A 16,060-nucleotide genomic window follows, 5' to 3' on the forward strand; every position below is an offset into this window, starting at 1 on the left:
TGAGGCGGTCGGCAAGTGGTTAAATTGGCAGAATACATTTAAAATTCTGGCCAATGAAATGCCCAAACTCCATATGCTGCTAAACTTTCCTAAGCTGAATTGAGAAAATATAGCTTAGGTGAGTATATAAGACTGATTTTCCCCGATCAGGAGAAACTGCGTTTACAATAAACCCGTGTTCATAAGGCCTTACAGAAAATCTGAAAGGTGACCTTACCACCCGGTCCTGCTGTACCAAATTGCTGCAATTTCCCCTGCTGTCAGGCAGCGAAAAGCCACTTTACCGGTTCGTAGATTTAACCCCCCCCCCCACGTCTTAATCTCATGTCCGTTTTGCTTGGCCAGTATGGATTATAGGGATTTTAGTTGTTGGCACCGTCACGTGAATGGCGCTGACCAGTTAGAGGCTGTCAAGCCCGTACTGCCAGCACAAAGAGGGAGCCGTCTGGATTTCAAATCCCTAGCTCGGTGAAGTGGCTTTTCAGTGTCGGATCAGTGGGAGGTTGGGGCAATCTGGTACAGCAGGACCAGGTGGGATGGGGAAGAAGGTCCAGTGTAAGGTCACCTTACAGATTTTCTTTAAAGGTAAACTTGGACTGCAGTGTGCATGAGGCCTAAATGTAGGAAATATGCTATAGCATCAAAAGACTAATCCATTCACTAGTTTATGGAAGATTAACATGGCAAAAAAGATAAGAATTGTAAAACAATCTATTTACATGGACAGCATGGACAGTGAGAGGCTGATAAGATGCATGTGACCAAGACAGAAATAGAACAATCAGAGTTAAAGTAAACAGTGTCCAGAGCAGGGCAAACAGTATGAGGCTTGCTTTAGAAGGCATAAACATGAAGTTCCTGGGGATTGTGTCAGTATGAGAACTCCTGCCTATCAGCATTAGCAGTGTTTCAACGCTGGTGTGGTAGTGAGTGATGCGGCTGGGGAGCACAGCAAGATCCACAGGTTGCCATACGATATGATCTCATCACAAGTATTTGTTCTCTTATCTGGAGATGGTCATTACGAAATGTTATTTATGCAACTGATTTACAGCTAGGCAAAGGTACTATATAAAATAATAAATGGAGCTGGGCTTTAATTATCCAAGGATCATTGTTTATAACTGCACAAAAATAAAATGATTATTCTTGCTCCCTAGAGGCTGATTGTATGCCTTGAGGAGTCTCTCTACATACACAACATAAGAGACATGAAAGTCCTGCACACTATTCGAGAAACTCCTCCTAACCCTGCAGGTATGCTTCCCTTTTGTTTCCTCACAAAATAAATGTCTAAATATTACACATCTGTGTGTCGTAATGTAGTGTATACCTAAATTGTGTTTTTTAATTTTGTTTACCACCTTCGTGGAAAAACTTCTACCCCCCTTTTTTATTTCAGAAACCAGTTTAATGTACAGATAAGCACACCAAGAGGAATTTACTAAAGCTGTAGCAACTGTTCATAACAACCAGTCAGCTTTTTAGCTTTCATTTTCAAAGCTTAGCTAAACAAGCTGATTGGTCATTATGTACAGCTGCTCCAGATTCTGGCTGCTACCGTTTTAGTAAATTCCCCCCACTGTCTGATGGGGTATTGTAGAATATTGGATATTTTGACTGGATGTATTTTAGATGGTACAAGTATTTATTTAACACTCATGTGTTGTGTTTTTGTGTCTTTTTTTGTTTGTTTTGTTTAGGTCTATGTGCACTGTCCATTAATGGAGACAACTGCTATTTGGCATACCCCGGTAGTGCATCTATTGGAGAGGTCCAGGTCTTTGACACTGTTAATCTGGTAAGTGCTGGTTGTAGGGATGCACCGATAACGTTTTCAGTATGAGTGCATACAAAATGAATGGGTGCAAATTGCGCTGCAAAGAATCTCATGCGATTTAAACAGTAGTGCGATTCCTGTCCAAATCGCATGAGATTTCCCCCACTGATACTGTGTGTGAACTCAGTAAAGAAAGTGAAGCGCCATGTAGTGCAGCAATAGGCAATTTATTAAAATGTTATAACAACTCGCAAAGTAAATATCTTGTCAAATTTATATATGCGTTGTCCCCATCCCTGTTATGTTACAAATCTATATTTCTTTATTGTACATCCCAGGACATGTGGATCTTCATATCTATTATGATAATGCTATGCTGCCACCTTCAGGTGATTGGATATGGGCAAAAAGGCAGGAAATCCCCACCTAGGCATAACCTCTCTCATCTAGGCAAGTCTTCAGTTTTTTTGATAGTGTTGTAGGCGATGGTCATGTTTATGCGTTCTCTGCACAAAAACTAGCTTCTCAAGAATTTCACCTGGAATTAGTAAACTGGCTCTGCGGGATTCCTTGCCTACAGCTTTCCTACGTCCAGAAGCACGATACCTGGACCCCACAGTGAAGACATGGGTACAGCCTATAAGTTGCTAGTCAGCGTGAGACCCTTTGAAATGCCTTGCCTTGAGGACTGGTAGGGGATCCTGCGGCTGGACTGCCAAATGGCATGGGGTAGTCCCTGCTGGCAGCTCTGCCCCCCCCCCCCTTCCCTCAGCTCAGTTTGTTTTTGCTGAGTGCTACATAGTGATTATATATTGCCTCCCCTGGACTGAGTGCCAGATGTGAGGACAGACAGTTTCTATAGTCTCACCTACCCTTCTCTTTGGTTAAAAAAAAAAAAAAAAAAAGGTGGTTTCTTCATTCTATCTTAAAGGATATCTAAAGGTAAAAAAAGAAAACGTTTCATACTTGCCTCCTCTGAAGTTGGTTTTGCAAAGAGCGCCCCCGATCCTCCTCTTCTGGGGTCCCTCAGCGGCGCTCCTGGCTCCTCCTTTTCGGAAGCCCCATCTGAGAAGCTCTCTCCCTCAGGTTACCCGTAAAGGTGCGCACTCATGACCTGCTGCTGCGTCTATTAACACAGACCACATGAATTGGTCCCACTCTCACATCATTGGATTTGATTAACAGCAGCAGGCGCCAATGGCTGCGCTGCTATCTATCCAGTCAGGACACGAGACAGTGGCTGGAGCTGGTGTGCAAAACTGGGGCACTGGGGGGCTGCTACACTAAAGGAGGTTTTTCACCTAAATGCATTAAGGTGAAAAACCTAGAGGGTTTACAACCCCTTTTAACTAGAACATTGTGCTGCTGTCCTGTTCTAAACCTCAAGCTCTGGGGTACAAGGCTCTTCAATCCTTGGATGTTGTTCAAGTGTTGCCTGAAATCGACTGCTGGAAATTTATGCTTCTGGAAAGCTCAAGCAGCTTCTAAATCTACCTTCTATTTTTTTTTTTCTGTTTTGCCAGGAGTGTAGCTACTTCTGGGCTATTTGTTATCCCACTTCAGTAGCTCAAGTTTGTAAGGATGCTACCTGGTCTTTGGTTCATACTTTTACCAAGTAAATGTTTGAGCAGCAGAAGAAGCTTCCTTTGGTCAATAAGTTTTCCAAGTTGCTGCATGAGGTTCTAACCTGTCTTTGGTCTGTTTGGACCTGTTGGCATGTTGTCCTTCCTTCATATTCGGTGCTTTGAGATATCTCTAGCATAATGAATATTCAGATCCACTGTGATGTACAGTAAAGATGTGATTTTTGGTTTGCCTGTAAAATCCCTTTTCTTGGAAAACATCACAGGAAATGGGGATCCCTCCCTCTTCCCGTGGTTCATGGCTTGCTACAAAAATGGAAGCTTTTCCTAGATAGGCGGGGTTATGCTTAGGAGGTGATTCCTGCCTTTTTATTTTTTTTAAGATTAATCTACCAAGAAGTTTCACCAAAAAAAAACAGCTGACTGCGCATTTTTCTCTTATGTTACAGTAAAGTATTAGTCTCTCTCCCTCTCCCGCTCTCTAAATGGTTTGTGTATAGGTGATGTGCTTTAGGGATAGATGGAGGAAATTTTAACAAATTTAGCTGTAACATTTTATAGGTGTTTAACGTTATTTAATGTTTTACAGAGAGCTGCTAATATGATCCCTGCTCATGACAGTCCTTTGGCAGCTTTAGCGTTTGATGCAACTGGGACAAAACTAGCTACAGCATCAGAAAAGGTAATTTCATTTTTCCTGTCTTAAAGGCAGTGTACACTTTTAAATGTTTTGTTGTTTTAACAAGATATTAGTGTAGTTATATTCCCTGTACCGTTTGCCTTACTTTGTAATGATGGGTTTACATGTTATGGCTGCAGTTTGCAGTGTCATAACTGATCGATTCCCCTGTGTCCAATATTTGCTACAGCTAGCCTGTCCCTAATTGCCAGAGGGAGGAGACAACTTTATGTTCCAGGTCACAGTGTCAAGTGCATGCTTCGCCATCCATTTTGTGCCACATCACAAATGTGGGAGTGCTAATGTAATCTTTCTGCTGCATGGTAAGCTCTCTGTGTGTCTGTCTGTGAATTCAAATCACAGTCCGATCGAATTACTTAACCGGCACAGAACTAAACTGAGACCCAGGGATTGTGGTCTATGTAGTTTCTTTGCAGGAAACTGCAGTTCTCACAATAGACAGATTTATCTGTGCAGTGGCATGCCATAGGCTTCTACACAAACTGAAACTGACACAGGATTATGAATATGTACTATACTACAGACAACAAATGATACCATGAAACAACATGATCAATGTACATCTTATGTAGGTGAAAACACAAGGTCAAGTTAGGAAGATTTATATTGCCTTTAAATTTGTATCCATTTTGCAGTTGTCAATCGCTGATCCGTATAGAGTATGGAAAAAAGGACAACTTCTGCCATAACTGGCATTGACATTTTGGATCATAGGGCACATTGGATGCAGTGTTTTAATGGTTGCTTATCTATGTTCCCTAGAATCACTACCCTTAGAGCATTTATGAATCCTAGAGAAAGTCGTAATCTCCTGAATGATGTTTTCAGAGTATAATATAAGTAAATACATAAAATAAGTGCACATCAACACACAATGAACAAAAGTCCACAATTGATTATCGGGAACCTTTCCCAGGCCATCATTCCAGCCCAATCAAGATTCGTTGAGTGAAAATATCTTTGAGTCGACCAAACACTTTGTGCCCTCCACCACAGGTACAATTGCATCTTACCAAATAAAATTGATCCCTATAACCGAGATCAAGCAAGTATGCTGGTAGCAAACCTCCAGATATCTGCCAATGATCACAGCAAACTGACAACTTTAAACTTCAGTAAGTTCATAGATAAGCATATTGGACTGGACACCATCCACACTAGTAGAAGGGACTAGAAGCCGCATATAGTATAAAAATGCTATGTTCTCTTGTATTAAAAATGGACAGGTACTTGCAGAGAGAGATTATAATTATTCGAATATAATATAATGGGGAACTCACATGAAAACTGCAGTTTCTCCCTGATGACATAAGAAGGTGGTCTATATTGATTGACTCGCTCATAGCTATATATATTGAAACAAAAATATAAAGGACAACCTTTGAAATTTCAGCTGTACCTGTTAGTAGAATCTTCATTAACTGACTCTTTCCTACAGCTGTGTAGGCATCAGCTGTTTCCACTGATCATCTTTGAGATATTTCTACAACTTGATTGGAGTCCACCTGTGGAAAATTAAATTGATTGGACATGATTTGGAAAGGCACTCTGTGCAGGCCAGTCAAGTTCCTCCACCCCAAACTCTCTCATTCATGTCTTTATGGACCTTGCTTTGTGCACTAGTGCAAAGTCATGTTGGAACAGAAGGGGGCAATCCCCAAACTGTTCCCACAAATGTGGGAGCATGAAATTTGTCCTGAATGCCTTACGTCGCTTGGCCTTTTGGCCAATAGGGGTGGGCACAGTGACCGCCGGGCACCTGCGATCGCTGGTGACAGAGCGAGAACCAAGGTGTGTGTAAACAAGCAAATCCTGGTTCTTTCAGGGGAGTAGACAGATCGTATGAACAGACAAGGTGTCTCTCTCTTTGATCACCCCCTAGTGTTAACCCCTTCCCTGCCAATGACATTTATACAGTATTCAGTGCATTTTTATAGCACTGATCGCTATATAATTGTCAAGTGTCCAATTTGTCCACCTAAAAATCGCAGATCACCACCATTAATAGTAAATATAATAATAAACCCCAGATGTTTTGGAACTACATTTCCCATGATACTCATGCACTTTGCACTTTGGAGTGCCAAGGTTCGCCATCACTGCCCTATTTTATAGACGCTATAACTTTTGTGCGAACCAATCAATATATTCTTGTGATATTTTTGGTAAAGAGAAAAAAAAATAGATTGCATATCGGCCTAAACTGAAGGAAAAAAAATATTTCTTATATTCACCAACCGACACAGCTCCTGTTAGCCATTGGGTTGTTAGCCTTACCACTAGGAGAATACTAGGCATTAGTTGTAACACAACACTCAGAACTCTTAGTTTCCCTTGGGTGACAGGCTGGATACCCTTATCCTTTTAGTCTCCCCAGTCTCCCCAGTCTCGCCATCGAGTGTGTGCAGGCCGCAGCTACGTGCTCGGCAGGCCACGACGAAACCTCAGCTCCAGAGGTGGTCGGTGAGCTTTTATGCTGTGAGGCTCACATATGACCGGGCTACTGATGTCTGCGTTATAGTGGGCCGAGGCCAGCAGCCACCCTGTACTGATCAGTTAGTGGTTCTGCAATGGAATGTCTCCCAGCTCTTCAGGACTGGTAAGTACAGCTCTCCCTGCCTCGTGGGGCTGAGCAGCTGGGCATTCCCTGGTAGGTCGATTCGGGAGTCCCTCACCTCCCTCTCTTCTCTCCCTGTTCCTATTCCCCCCCCCCCCTCCACTGGAGGGATGCTGCATGTGGCTGCTGAGAGGTGCATATACAGGGGCTCTCTGGTGGGCTCTCACCTGGGATGGGGGGGCTGGCTCTAGTGGTGTCCTGGGTCCTATATGTTATGCCCCTGGAAGGTGCCTCTGGGGTTCTGCTGTTGTCTGGTGCGGCGCTGTGTTCTCTGCCATCGTTTTTCTTTCAATACCTCATGGAGCTGCTGGCGGCCATTTTAGGTGTGGGGGCGAGGGCAGCATGCCTTCCTGGGCTTCGGCGGCCATTTTCCCAGTGCCCTCCTATTCAGGACACTGGCAGCCGTTTTCTGGAAGCCTGAACACATTTTCAGTGTTCTCTTGCAGCAGCATGACTCGTGCTCTCACAACCATTTTCCCTGTGATTTCTGCCTTTGTACTGGACGCTGGGCGGCCATTTTCTTGAAGCCTGAGCACATCTCTAGAGAAGTTTGGCGCTATTTCTGGTGGCTGCCACAGACACAGCTTTGGTTTCCTCTGAACTCGGGAGCACTCGGGGACTACAGGCACTACTTGTGGGACAGCGCAGAACTCTCCAGGGTGGTGAGTCCTGCAGGAAAGTGCCCCTCAGCCAGCGACAGCAAGGAGGGTGGGACTGTCACTGTCCTAAGTCCCCTTCGGGTGGCAGGGTAGGGTCAGCATGGATCCAGAAACTGGTGTTTCCTCCCCTGAAATCTAGGCAATTGCAACCAGGTCATCTGTGGATTGCGCAGTGCCCATGCACACCCTGATGGCGGTCCTTAATTAGTTTGTTGCCAAGATGGAGGCGGTGCGTGGGAAGAAAGGTGCACTAAAGCGGCCCCGGCCCCCCCCCCCCCCCCCCGGTCCTCTGGGGAGAGCTCTGACGCAGACTCGCGTCCTGCTGAGGCTGGTAACCCTTGCTCTGTCTTGTCAGATGACGCTGACCAGGACAGTGAAGATGAGTCTCCATCCGGGTCCGAGCGCGACAAAGCGCTTGTTGGAGCACTTATCACAGCTGTGTGTGATACCCTGAAGATTCAGGAGCCAACGGATCCCTCTGCTGATGTACCGGTCCCTTTTGGGTCCCGCAAGCCAGCATGTTCACCTAAGGTGTCCCCTTATCTGACTTATTTTGACAAGTTCAATTACAAGGCATGGGGCTTTTTGGTCCCCAAATACATGGCGTTGCATTACCCTTTTTGAGGAGAGCCTTCTCAAGAAGTGGTCGGCCACCGGTGGTAAGAGTACCTTACTCCCATGGGCCAGGAGTGGCTAAGGAGCCGCGCCGTCGGCAAGGGCCCTCTTTTTCTGCTCACAAACAGATTTTTCGTCCGCCTGGAGCTTCCTCAAAATGCCCCCAGCCCGACAGGACAACCACGGACAGGCAAAAATGTCCCTGGAACCGCAAGCCTGTGAATAAGTGCTACCGCATGAAGGTTTGCCCCCACCCATGTGTCGGCAAACTGGGAGTTTTCAGCCTGGTGGGCCTCCCGGTTATCCGACCAATGGGTCTGCGATCTACTTTCCACAGGCTACAAGATAGTTTCTCTCTTGGCCGCCAAACAGATTCTTCCCTTCCAGCATACCTGTATCCCCGGCTCGCCGGGAGGCCCTCTTGGGGGCAGTAAGGGACTTGCTGAATCGCGGGGTGATTGTACCGGTTCCGGATTCGGAACGCTTCCAGGGATTCTACTCAAATCTGTTTGTGGTTCCCAAGAAGGAAGGGGTAAGTCCAATCTTGGACCTAAAAGCCCTCAATCACTTTTTAAAAGTGCAGAGGTTCAGAATGGAATCTGTTCGCTCAGTAGTCGCTGCACTCCATCGAGGGGACTCCCTGGCATCCTTAGACATCCAGGATGCGTACCTGCACATACCCATATGCCTTCGGCATAAAAAAAATTTGTGCGGTTTGCAGTCGAGGAAGCCCACTGCCAGTTTGTGGCTCTTCCTTTTTGTCTGGCATCAACCCCCCCCGAGTCTTTACCAAGGCATTGGCTCCAGTTTTGGCATTGCTACGGCAACGTGGGATACCTTGACGATCTCCTCCTCCTGAGGGCATCTTCTGCCTCAGAATTAGAGGAGGATGTGGCGATCACCATGCGGACCCTGCAGGAATTTGGGTGGCTGTTGAACCTAAAGAAGTCGGTGATCGTACCGACCCAGCATCTGGAGTACCTAAGCTTGCTGCTGAACTTCATGGAAGCGAGAGTGTTTCTCCCTTCAGACAAGCTGCAGACTCTCAGATCCGCGGTAAAACTGCTGATGAACCGCAAGTGGTCGTCGCTCTGCTTTTGCATGCGAGTACTGGGCCTCATGGTAACCTCCTTTGAGGCAATGTCATATGCCCAGTTCCACACCAGAGTCCTGCAGAAGGAGATCTTGACAAAATGGGACAAATCTCAGTTGTCCCTGGATTGACAGATCCAATCAGTCAGAGACTCACTGATATGGTGGTTGAGGTCCCCGGTGATTCAGTCAGGAAAATCATTCCTACCTCTGTGATGGACAGTGATCACAACGGATGCCAGTCTATCCGGCTGGGGTAGAGTGATGGGGGTTCAGTCGGCTCAGGGCCTCTGGTCAACGGAAGAATCCAAGTTGCCGATCAATCTGCTCAAATTGAGATCGATCAGGCCGTGCCTCTCCACATGGTCGATGAGACTGCAAGGGCATCCTATCAGGATCCAGTCGGACAATGCCACTGTGGTGGCATACGTCAATCACCAAGGGGGCACAAGAAGTGCAGCTGCTGCACGGGAGGTCGCTCACATACTTCGGTGGGCAGAGGGACACGTACTGGCCCTGCCGGCCATTTACATCCCAGGAGTGGAGAACTGGCAGGCGGACTATCTGAGTTGACAGATGCTGGACCCGGGAGAATGGACGTTGCATCCGGAGATATTCAGGTTACTGTGCCTGAAGTGGGGCACACCAGACGTGGATCTGCTGGCCTCCCGTCTCAATCGGAAGGTGCCAAGATTCATGTCCAGGACAAGAGATCCGTGGGCAGACGTGTCAGACGTGCTGGTGGCTCAGTGGGATCAGTACCGGATGATCTACACCTTTCCTCCACTGAAACTGTTACCACGTCTGCTTCGCAGAGTGGAAGCCGAAGGGATCCCAGTGATACTGGTTGCCCCAGATCGGCCTCAGTGTCCTTGGTACACAGACCTGGTGTGTCTGGTGGCAGACGCTCCCTGGCGACTGCCGTTGCAAGAGGACCTTCTGTCTCAAGGTCCGATTCTCCATCCTGCTTTAACGGCATGGCTATTGAGAGCCAGGTGTTGAGGAACCGGGGTCTGTCAGACTCGTTGATCCCAATTATGTTAAGAGCATGAAAATTTTCTTCCCGGTAGATATACCATCGTACCTGGAAGGCCTACATCTCCATGTGTGAGGAGAAACTATGGCATCCGTGCTCCTTTTCTATATTCAGGATCCTGCTGTTTCTTCAGCAAGGAGTAGACCAGAAATTGGCGTTAAGCACCAACCATTAAGGGACAAATTTCAGCCTTGGCTGTCTTTTTTTTTTTTTTTTTTCAGCGACCCCCTGGCATCTCGCTTATTAGTGAGTACCTTCATTCAGGTGGTACGACATGTAGTCCCTCCGGTGCGTCCACCATTACCCCTTGGGATTTGAACCTGGTGTTATCAGCGCTTCAAAAACCACTGTTCATATCAGGGAGCTTCCCCGGCTGATTCTTTCCCAGAAAGTGGTCTTTCTAGTGCCCATCACATCGGCCAGTAGGATTTCGGAACAGGTGGCCTTGTCTTGCAAGTCGCCCTATCTGGTTATCCACAAGGATAAGGTGGCGTTGCATCCGCAACCGCCTTTTTTCTACCAAAAGTGGTCTCGGCTTTTCATATCAATGAGGACATTGTATTACCATCTCTGTGTCCTAAGCAAGAGCACCCTAAGGAGGTGGCCCTTCATGCTCTTGATGTGGTTCGGGCTCTGAAGGTGTATTTGCCACGGCTCCCTTTCGGAAGTCAGACTCACTGTTTGTTTCGGTGGCTGGTCCAAAGAAAGGCATGTCGGTCTCGTCGGCCACCATTTCCAGGTGGATCAGACAGATTGTGGGACAAGCCTACACCTTGAAGGAGCAGGTGCCACCCTTTCCCGTCGCAGGCCACTCCACAAGGGCAATCGGAAGGTCTTGGGCCTTTCCGACGCCAAGCGTCTGCCGCTCAGGTGTGTAAAGCGGCGACTTCGTAGTCTGTCCACGCGTTTACCAAGTTCTACAAGGTAGATGTCAGTGCATCGGCTGATGCCTGCTTTGGCCACAAAGTTTGCAGACGGCCGTATATTTGCAATTGACTATGCAATGTATTTTTCCTGGTTTTTCGATAAAAACACAGTACTGTTATGTTAAAGCACTGTTGCAAGGGAGCTGTGTCGGTCGGTGAATATAAGAGAAAATAGGATTTTTTTTGTACTCCCTGTAAAATCCTTTTCTCTGTAATTCACCGACCGACACAGCACCCGCCCCTCCTTTTTTTTTCTTTGTTATACTGCTTGTTGATGTACTGATGACTGCATGGCAGGGTGGAGGGGTTGTAGCCCAAGGGACCGCCCCCCCGGACGGAACTAAGAGTTCTTAGTGTTTTCGTTTTCTAGTGATAAGGCTAACAACCCAATGGCTAAGAGAGGAGCTGTCGGTCGGTGAATTACAGAGAAAAGGATTTTATGGTGGTTACAAAAAATCCTATATATTTTTTATTTATTTTTTTAAGTGGGATATTTATTATAGCAAACTTTGTTGCTCTTTTGTATTATACTGCAAAAAATAAAAACCGCAGAAGTGATCAAATATCACCAAAAAAGCTCTTTGTGGGGGAGGGGAAAAATGTAAATTTTGTTTTGGATACAGTGTCTCATGACCGCGCAATTGTCAGTTAAAGCGACGCAGTGCCGTATCGCGAAAATGGCCTAGTCATTGAGAAGCCAAATCTTCCAGGGCTAAAGTGGTTAAAATGAGACCAAGATAAATAATTTCAGAACTTTTTCCACCCTTAAAGGGACCTATAAACTATAGAACTCAATTTGAAAAATTTAAATCTTTTAGAGGGAGGGGCGGGAAGTAAATATACAAAAAATAAAATGATTTGGTTGTATAAGTGTGCACAGCCTCTGATAACTGGGATGTAGCTATGCTCAGAATTAAGTAGTTGCATTCAAATTCATGTTAAATAAGAGTCAGTACACACTTGCCATCATTTTAAAGTACCTCTGATTAACCCAAATAAAGTTTACCTGTTCTAGTAGATCTTTCCTGACATTTTTCTTAGTTGCATCCTACAGCAAATGCCATGGTCTGCAGAGATCTTCCAAAGCATCAGAGGGCTCTCCTTGTTAAAAGGTATCACTCAGGAGAAGGGTACAAGAGAATTTCCAAGGCATTAGATATACCATGGAACACAGTGAAGGCAGTCCTCAAGTGGAGAAAATATGGCACAACAGTGACATTACCAAGAACTGTACGTCACTCCAAAATTGTCAAGAAGAAAACTGGTCAGGGAGACTGCCAAGAGGCCTACAGCAACATTAAGGGTGGTTCACACCACAAAAACGCACTCCAGATCAATTCTGCATGCACTAGTGTAAGTGTATTTTTGATGCATTTTTACTGTGTTCCAGTGCAGGAAAAATGCAGCAAGTTCCACTTTAATTTTTCTGCACCTGAAAAGCCCTGGAACTGACTGCACTGGTGTGAACTATGCCATTGGAAACCATATAACCTACTTTCCATGCATTTTTGATGCAGAACAAAAATGCACTGGACTGCATGTGGTGTGAACTGGCCCTTAAAGAGAAAGTAAACCCTGGTGGGTTTTAATTCCTCTTTATTCCCCTGCAAAGTAACAGCATAATTGGCTAGTATGCGTCGCATACTAGCCCATTATGTGGCACTTGCCTGCAAATGAAGCCTGCAATGTCCCTGCTGGTGGAAGCGTCCATCTATGCCTCTTCCTTCCGGGCTGCAGACTCCGGCTCTGTGACTGGCCGCAGCATTGTGACATCACTCCCACGCATACCATGGCACACGCTGGGGAAGAAACAGCAAGGAGGGCTGTTTCTTCACTGCGTATGCGCCGATGACATCTGCGCACTACAAGGCAAATATCTCCTAAATGGTGCAGGTTTAGTAGTTATTTTCAGTACATATTGGTAAGCCTTACCTAGATGTAAAAATAGTTCAGGGAGGTTTACAGCCACTTTAAGAAGCTGCAGGAATATCTGGCAAGTACTGGCTGTGTGATACATGTGACCACAATCTCCCATATTCTTCATATGTCTGGGCTATGTGGTAGAGTGGCAAGACAGAGGCCTTTTATTATGAAGAAAATCATTCAAGCCTGGCTAAATTTTGCAAAAACGCATCTGAAGTCTCCCAAAAGCATGTGAAAAAGGTCTTCTGGTCTGATGAAACAAAGGTTGAACTTTTTGGCCATAATTCCAAAAATGTGTTTTGCGCAAAAATATCACTGCAAATCACCAAAAGAACACCATACCCACAGTGAAGCATGGTGGTGGCAGCACCATGCTTTGGGGCCATTTTTCTTCAGCTGAAACGGGCCTTATTCAAGGTAGAGGGAATTATGGTCAGTTCCAAATACCAGTCAATATTGGCACAAAACTTTCAGGCTTCTTCTAGAAAGCAGAGCATGAAGGGGAACTTCAGCATGACAATGGCTCAAAGCACACATCCAAATCAACAAAGGAATGGCTTCACCAGAAGATCAGTTTTGAAATGGCCCAGCCAGAGCCCAGACCCGAATCAGATTGAAAATCTGGGGGGTGATCTGAAGAGGGATGTGCACAGGAGATGCCCTCGCAAACTGACAGATTTGGAGTGTTTTTGAAAAGAAGAGTGGACAAATATTGCCAAGTCAAGCTGTGCCATGCTGATAGACTCTTACCTAAAAAGACTAAAATGAAAAGGTTCATTCAACAAAGTATTAGTTTACAGGTGTGCACATTTGTGCAACCATATTTTAGTTTATTTTTACTTCCCTTCACCTAAAATATTTCAGTTTGTTGTTCAACTGAATTGTAGAGTATATTGGTCACAATAAAGGTGGAAAAAGTTCTGAAATTATTTCTTTGTCTTGTGTGTTTTTTTTTTTTTTTTTATTATTTTTTTTTACATCACAGGAACCTGACATTTTAACATGGGTGTGTAGACTTTTTATATTGTGTGTGTATAATAATAATAAAAAAATATTATTTTTATTTTTTTGCAAACGTTAACAAATTATTTTGATAAAGTGGTTAGGGTGGTGTTTTTTTTTTTTTTTTTTTTTTTTTTTTCCTGTGTCCCAACTGGAGAGATTTATGCTCTTGTTCCTGGTGACCTTTGTTAGGATTGGAAGTGAGAGCGAATTCAAAGTTCTTATTTGTCATCGCAATAGGGATAAAAGTTGAATCTTCCAGAGGGGACACTTGTTATGGTGCCAGCTGTCTAAAGCTAATTGTGCAGAAACTGCAGCTCATTCATTGGAGGGGTTAATGGCACACCCGTTTTTCTAAAGCACCGTGTTTTGTGTGCAGGTGCAGGAATGCGTGGGATTTACATAATGGGGGTGTTGAATTTAATCGCAGCATCGATGCATCGCGAATCGGCCGTGTACGATTTGGCATCGATGCTGCGACCGTTAAAAAATAGATTTTGGGATGACGATGACATCATCTTTATGTGCGCCGGCCTGCCACTCCGAATGGAGCTGGAAGAGCTGTGCCCTGCCTCTCCACAGAGCCGTGGGCGTTAGCCACGCCCTCCGTCTGCTGAGGTCATTCCCAGCCACTTCAGGGAATCGCTGTGTTTCCTGGAGCCTGTGTGAGGTGTGACGCTGCTGGTCAGGTGACAATAGATCCTGGAACCCGGAAGTCGAGCTGCGAGAGGTTCCTCCGCTCTCCCCGGCCAACTGCAGCGGTGCCTGACTGCCTGTGCTGCTGCTCTCCCCAGGATAGCTTCAAGGCTACATGTTCCATCCCCTGACATTCTGTGCTGTGAGGCTGGTGGGCACTGCAGTCCCCCCCCCCCCCCCCCCCCCCATCCAGTGGTACTTTCCTGAGCACCCCCATGTTCTGCCATTCCACTGGCATTGTCTTTTCCCCATTGGAGGCAGGTAGTCTCCTCTCTGGCTCCTGTGTGCTCCTGCAGCAATTGTTACTGTATGCACATGTAAGTTACTTTTAAAAGAAATAAACTTGATGGGGGACCTAACAAGTGACAATGCCATTTTGTTAATTATGGTTTATGTATGTCTTATTGTCTTAGTGATTCATATCACAACTTCATTAATACCTTTTTTTTTTTTTTTTTTTTTTCCTGCATGTGTGGGGTCAGTGATGAGCAAAACCATAAATCATACAAAAAAATAAAGGCGGTATCAGTGAAGTTGTAATGTAAATCAATCACTAAGACAATAAGACCTACATAAACCATAGTTAATGAAATGGCATACATTGTTTGGGGGGACATTATGGGGACATTGTCCGCAGTCTGTGACCCTCTCTTGTATCATGTCTGCAGTCTGACCATCTCCTGTAGTATGGCCGCAGTCTCTCACCATCTCCTGTATAATGTCTGCAGTCTCTGGCCAGACATGACACAGGGGATGGCCAGAGACTGCAGACATTATACAGGAGATGCAGTCTCTGGCTCTCTCCTGTATTGTGCCTGCAGTCTCTGGCCATCTCCTGTATCATGTCTGCAGTCTCTGGCTCTCTCCTGTATCGTGCCTGCGGGCTCTGGCTCTCTCCTGTATCGTGCCTGCGGGCTCTGGCTCTCTCCTGTATCGTGCCTGCGGGCTCTGGCTCTCTCCTGTATCGTGCCTGCGGGCTCTGGCCCTCTCCTGTATCGTGCCTGCGGGCTCTGGCCCTCTCCTGTATCGTGCCTGCGGGCTCTGGCCCTCTCCTGTATCGTGCCTGCGGGCTCTGGCCCTCTCCTGTATCGTGCCTGCGGGCTCTGGCCCTCTCTTGTAGTATTTTGGGGGCAGTCTGGTGCTCCTCTTTAAGTTGTCTGCTGTAATTTACACTTTGCTACATGCAGGGAGTGTTTTTTTTTTTTTTTTTTTTGTTTTTTTAAGAACAGAAAAAATAAAATAGAGTAGTTCTGACTGCTTGAATTTTTTGGGCGAAAACAGAGCGCGGTAATCGTAATGCATCGTGGACAGGATAATCTAATTACGAGGTCAGTGAAGATTTGCACCCCTAATAAATAACTGCACCGATGTGAGCCTAGCCTAAGGCTGCATTCACATTGGGGTTTTGGGGACGTCGGTAGTAAAGCGCCA

The 16,060-nt window shown here is 45.8% G+C and overlaps 1 protein-coding gene across 2 annotated transcripts in view; it reads left to right on the plus strand.

The window, feature by feature from the left end:
• The window catches only part of WIPI2 (WD repeat domain, phosphoinositide interacting 2), a 73,782-nt gene that overhangs the window by 34,988 nt on the left and 22,734 nt on the right, over nucleotides 1-16,060 (plus strand). For both annotated transcript variants that reach the window (XM_077448736.1, XM_077448737.1), the window contains 3 exons: nucleotides 1,161-1,257; nucleotides 1,704-1,801; nucleotides 3,953-4,045. In XM_077448736.1, coding sequence (XP_077304862.1) covers nucleotides 1,161-1,257; nucleotides 1,704-1,801; nucleotides 3,953-4,045 — 288 coding nt within the window. The remainder of the gene's footprint in view (nucleotides 1-1,160; nucleotides 1,258-1,703; nucleotides 1,802-3,952; nucleotides 4,046-16,060) is intronic.

This window comes from Lithobates pipiens, unplaced genomic scaffold (genome assembly GCF_037356315.1).
Source record: "Lithobates pipiens isolate NorthernLeopardFrog02 unplaced genomic scaffold, aLitPip1_a1.2 Scaffold_22, whole genome shotgun sequence".
NCBI classification, from domain to species: Eukaryota; Metazoa; Chordata; class Amphibia; order Anura; family Ranidae; genus Lithobates; species Lithobates pipiens.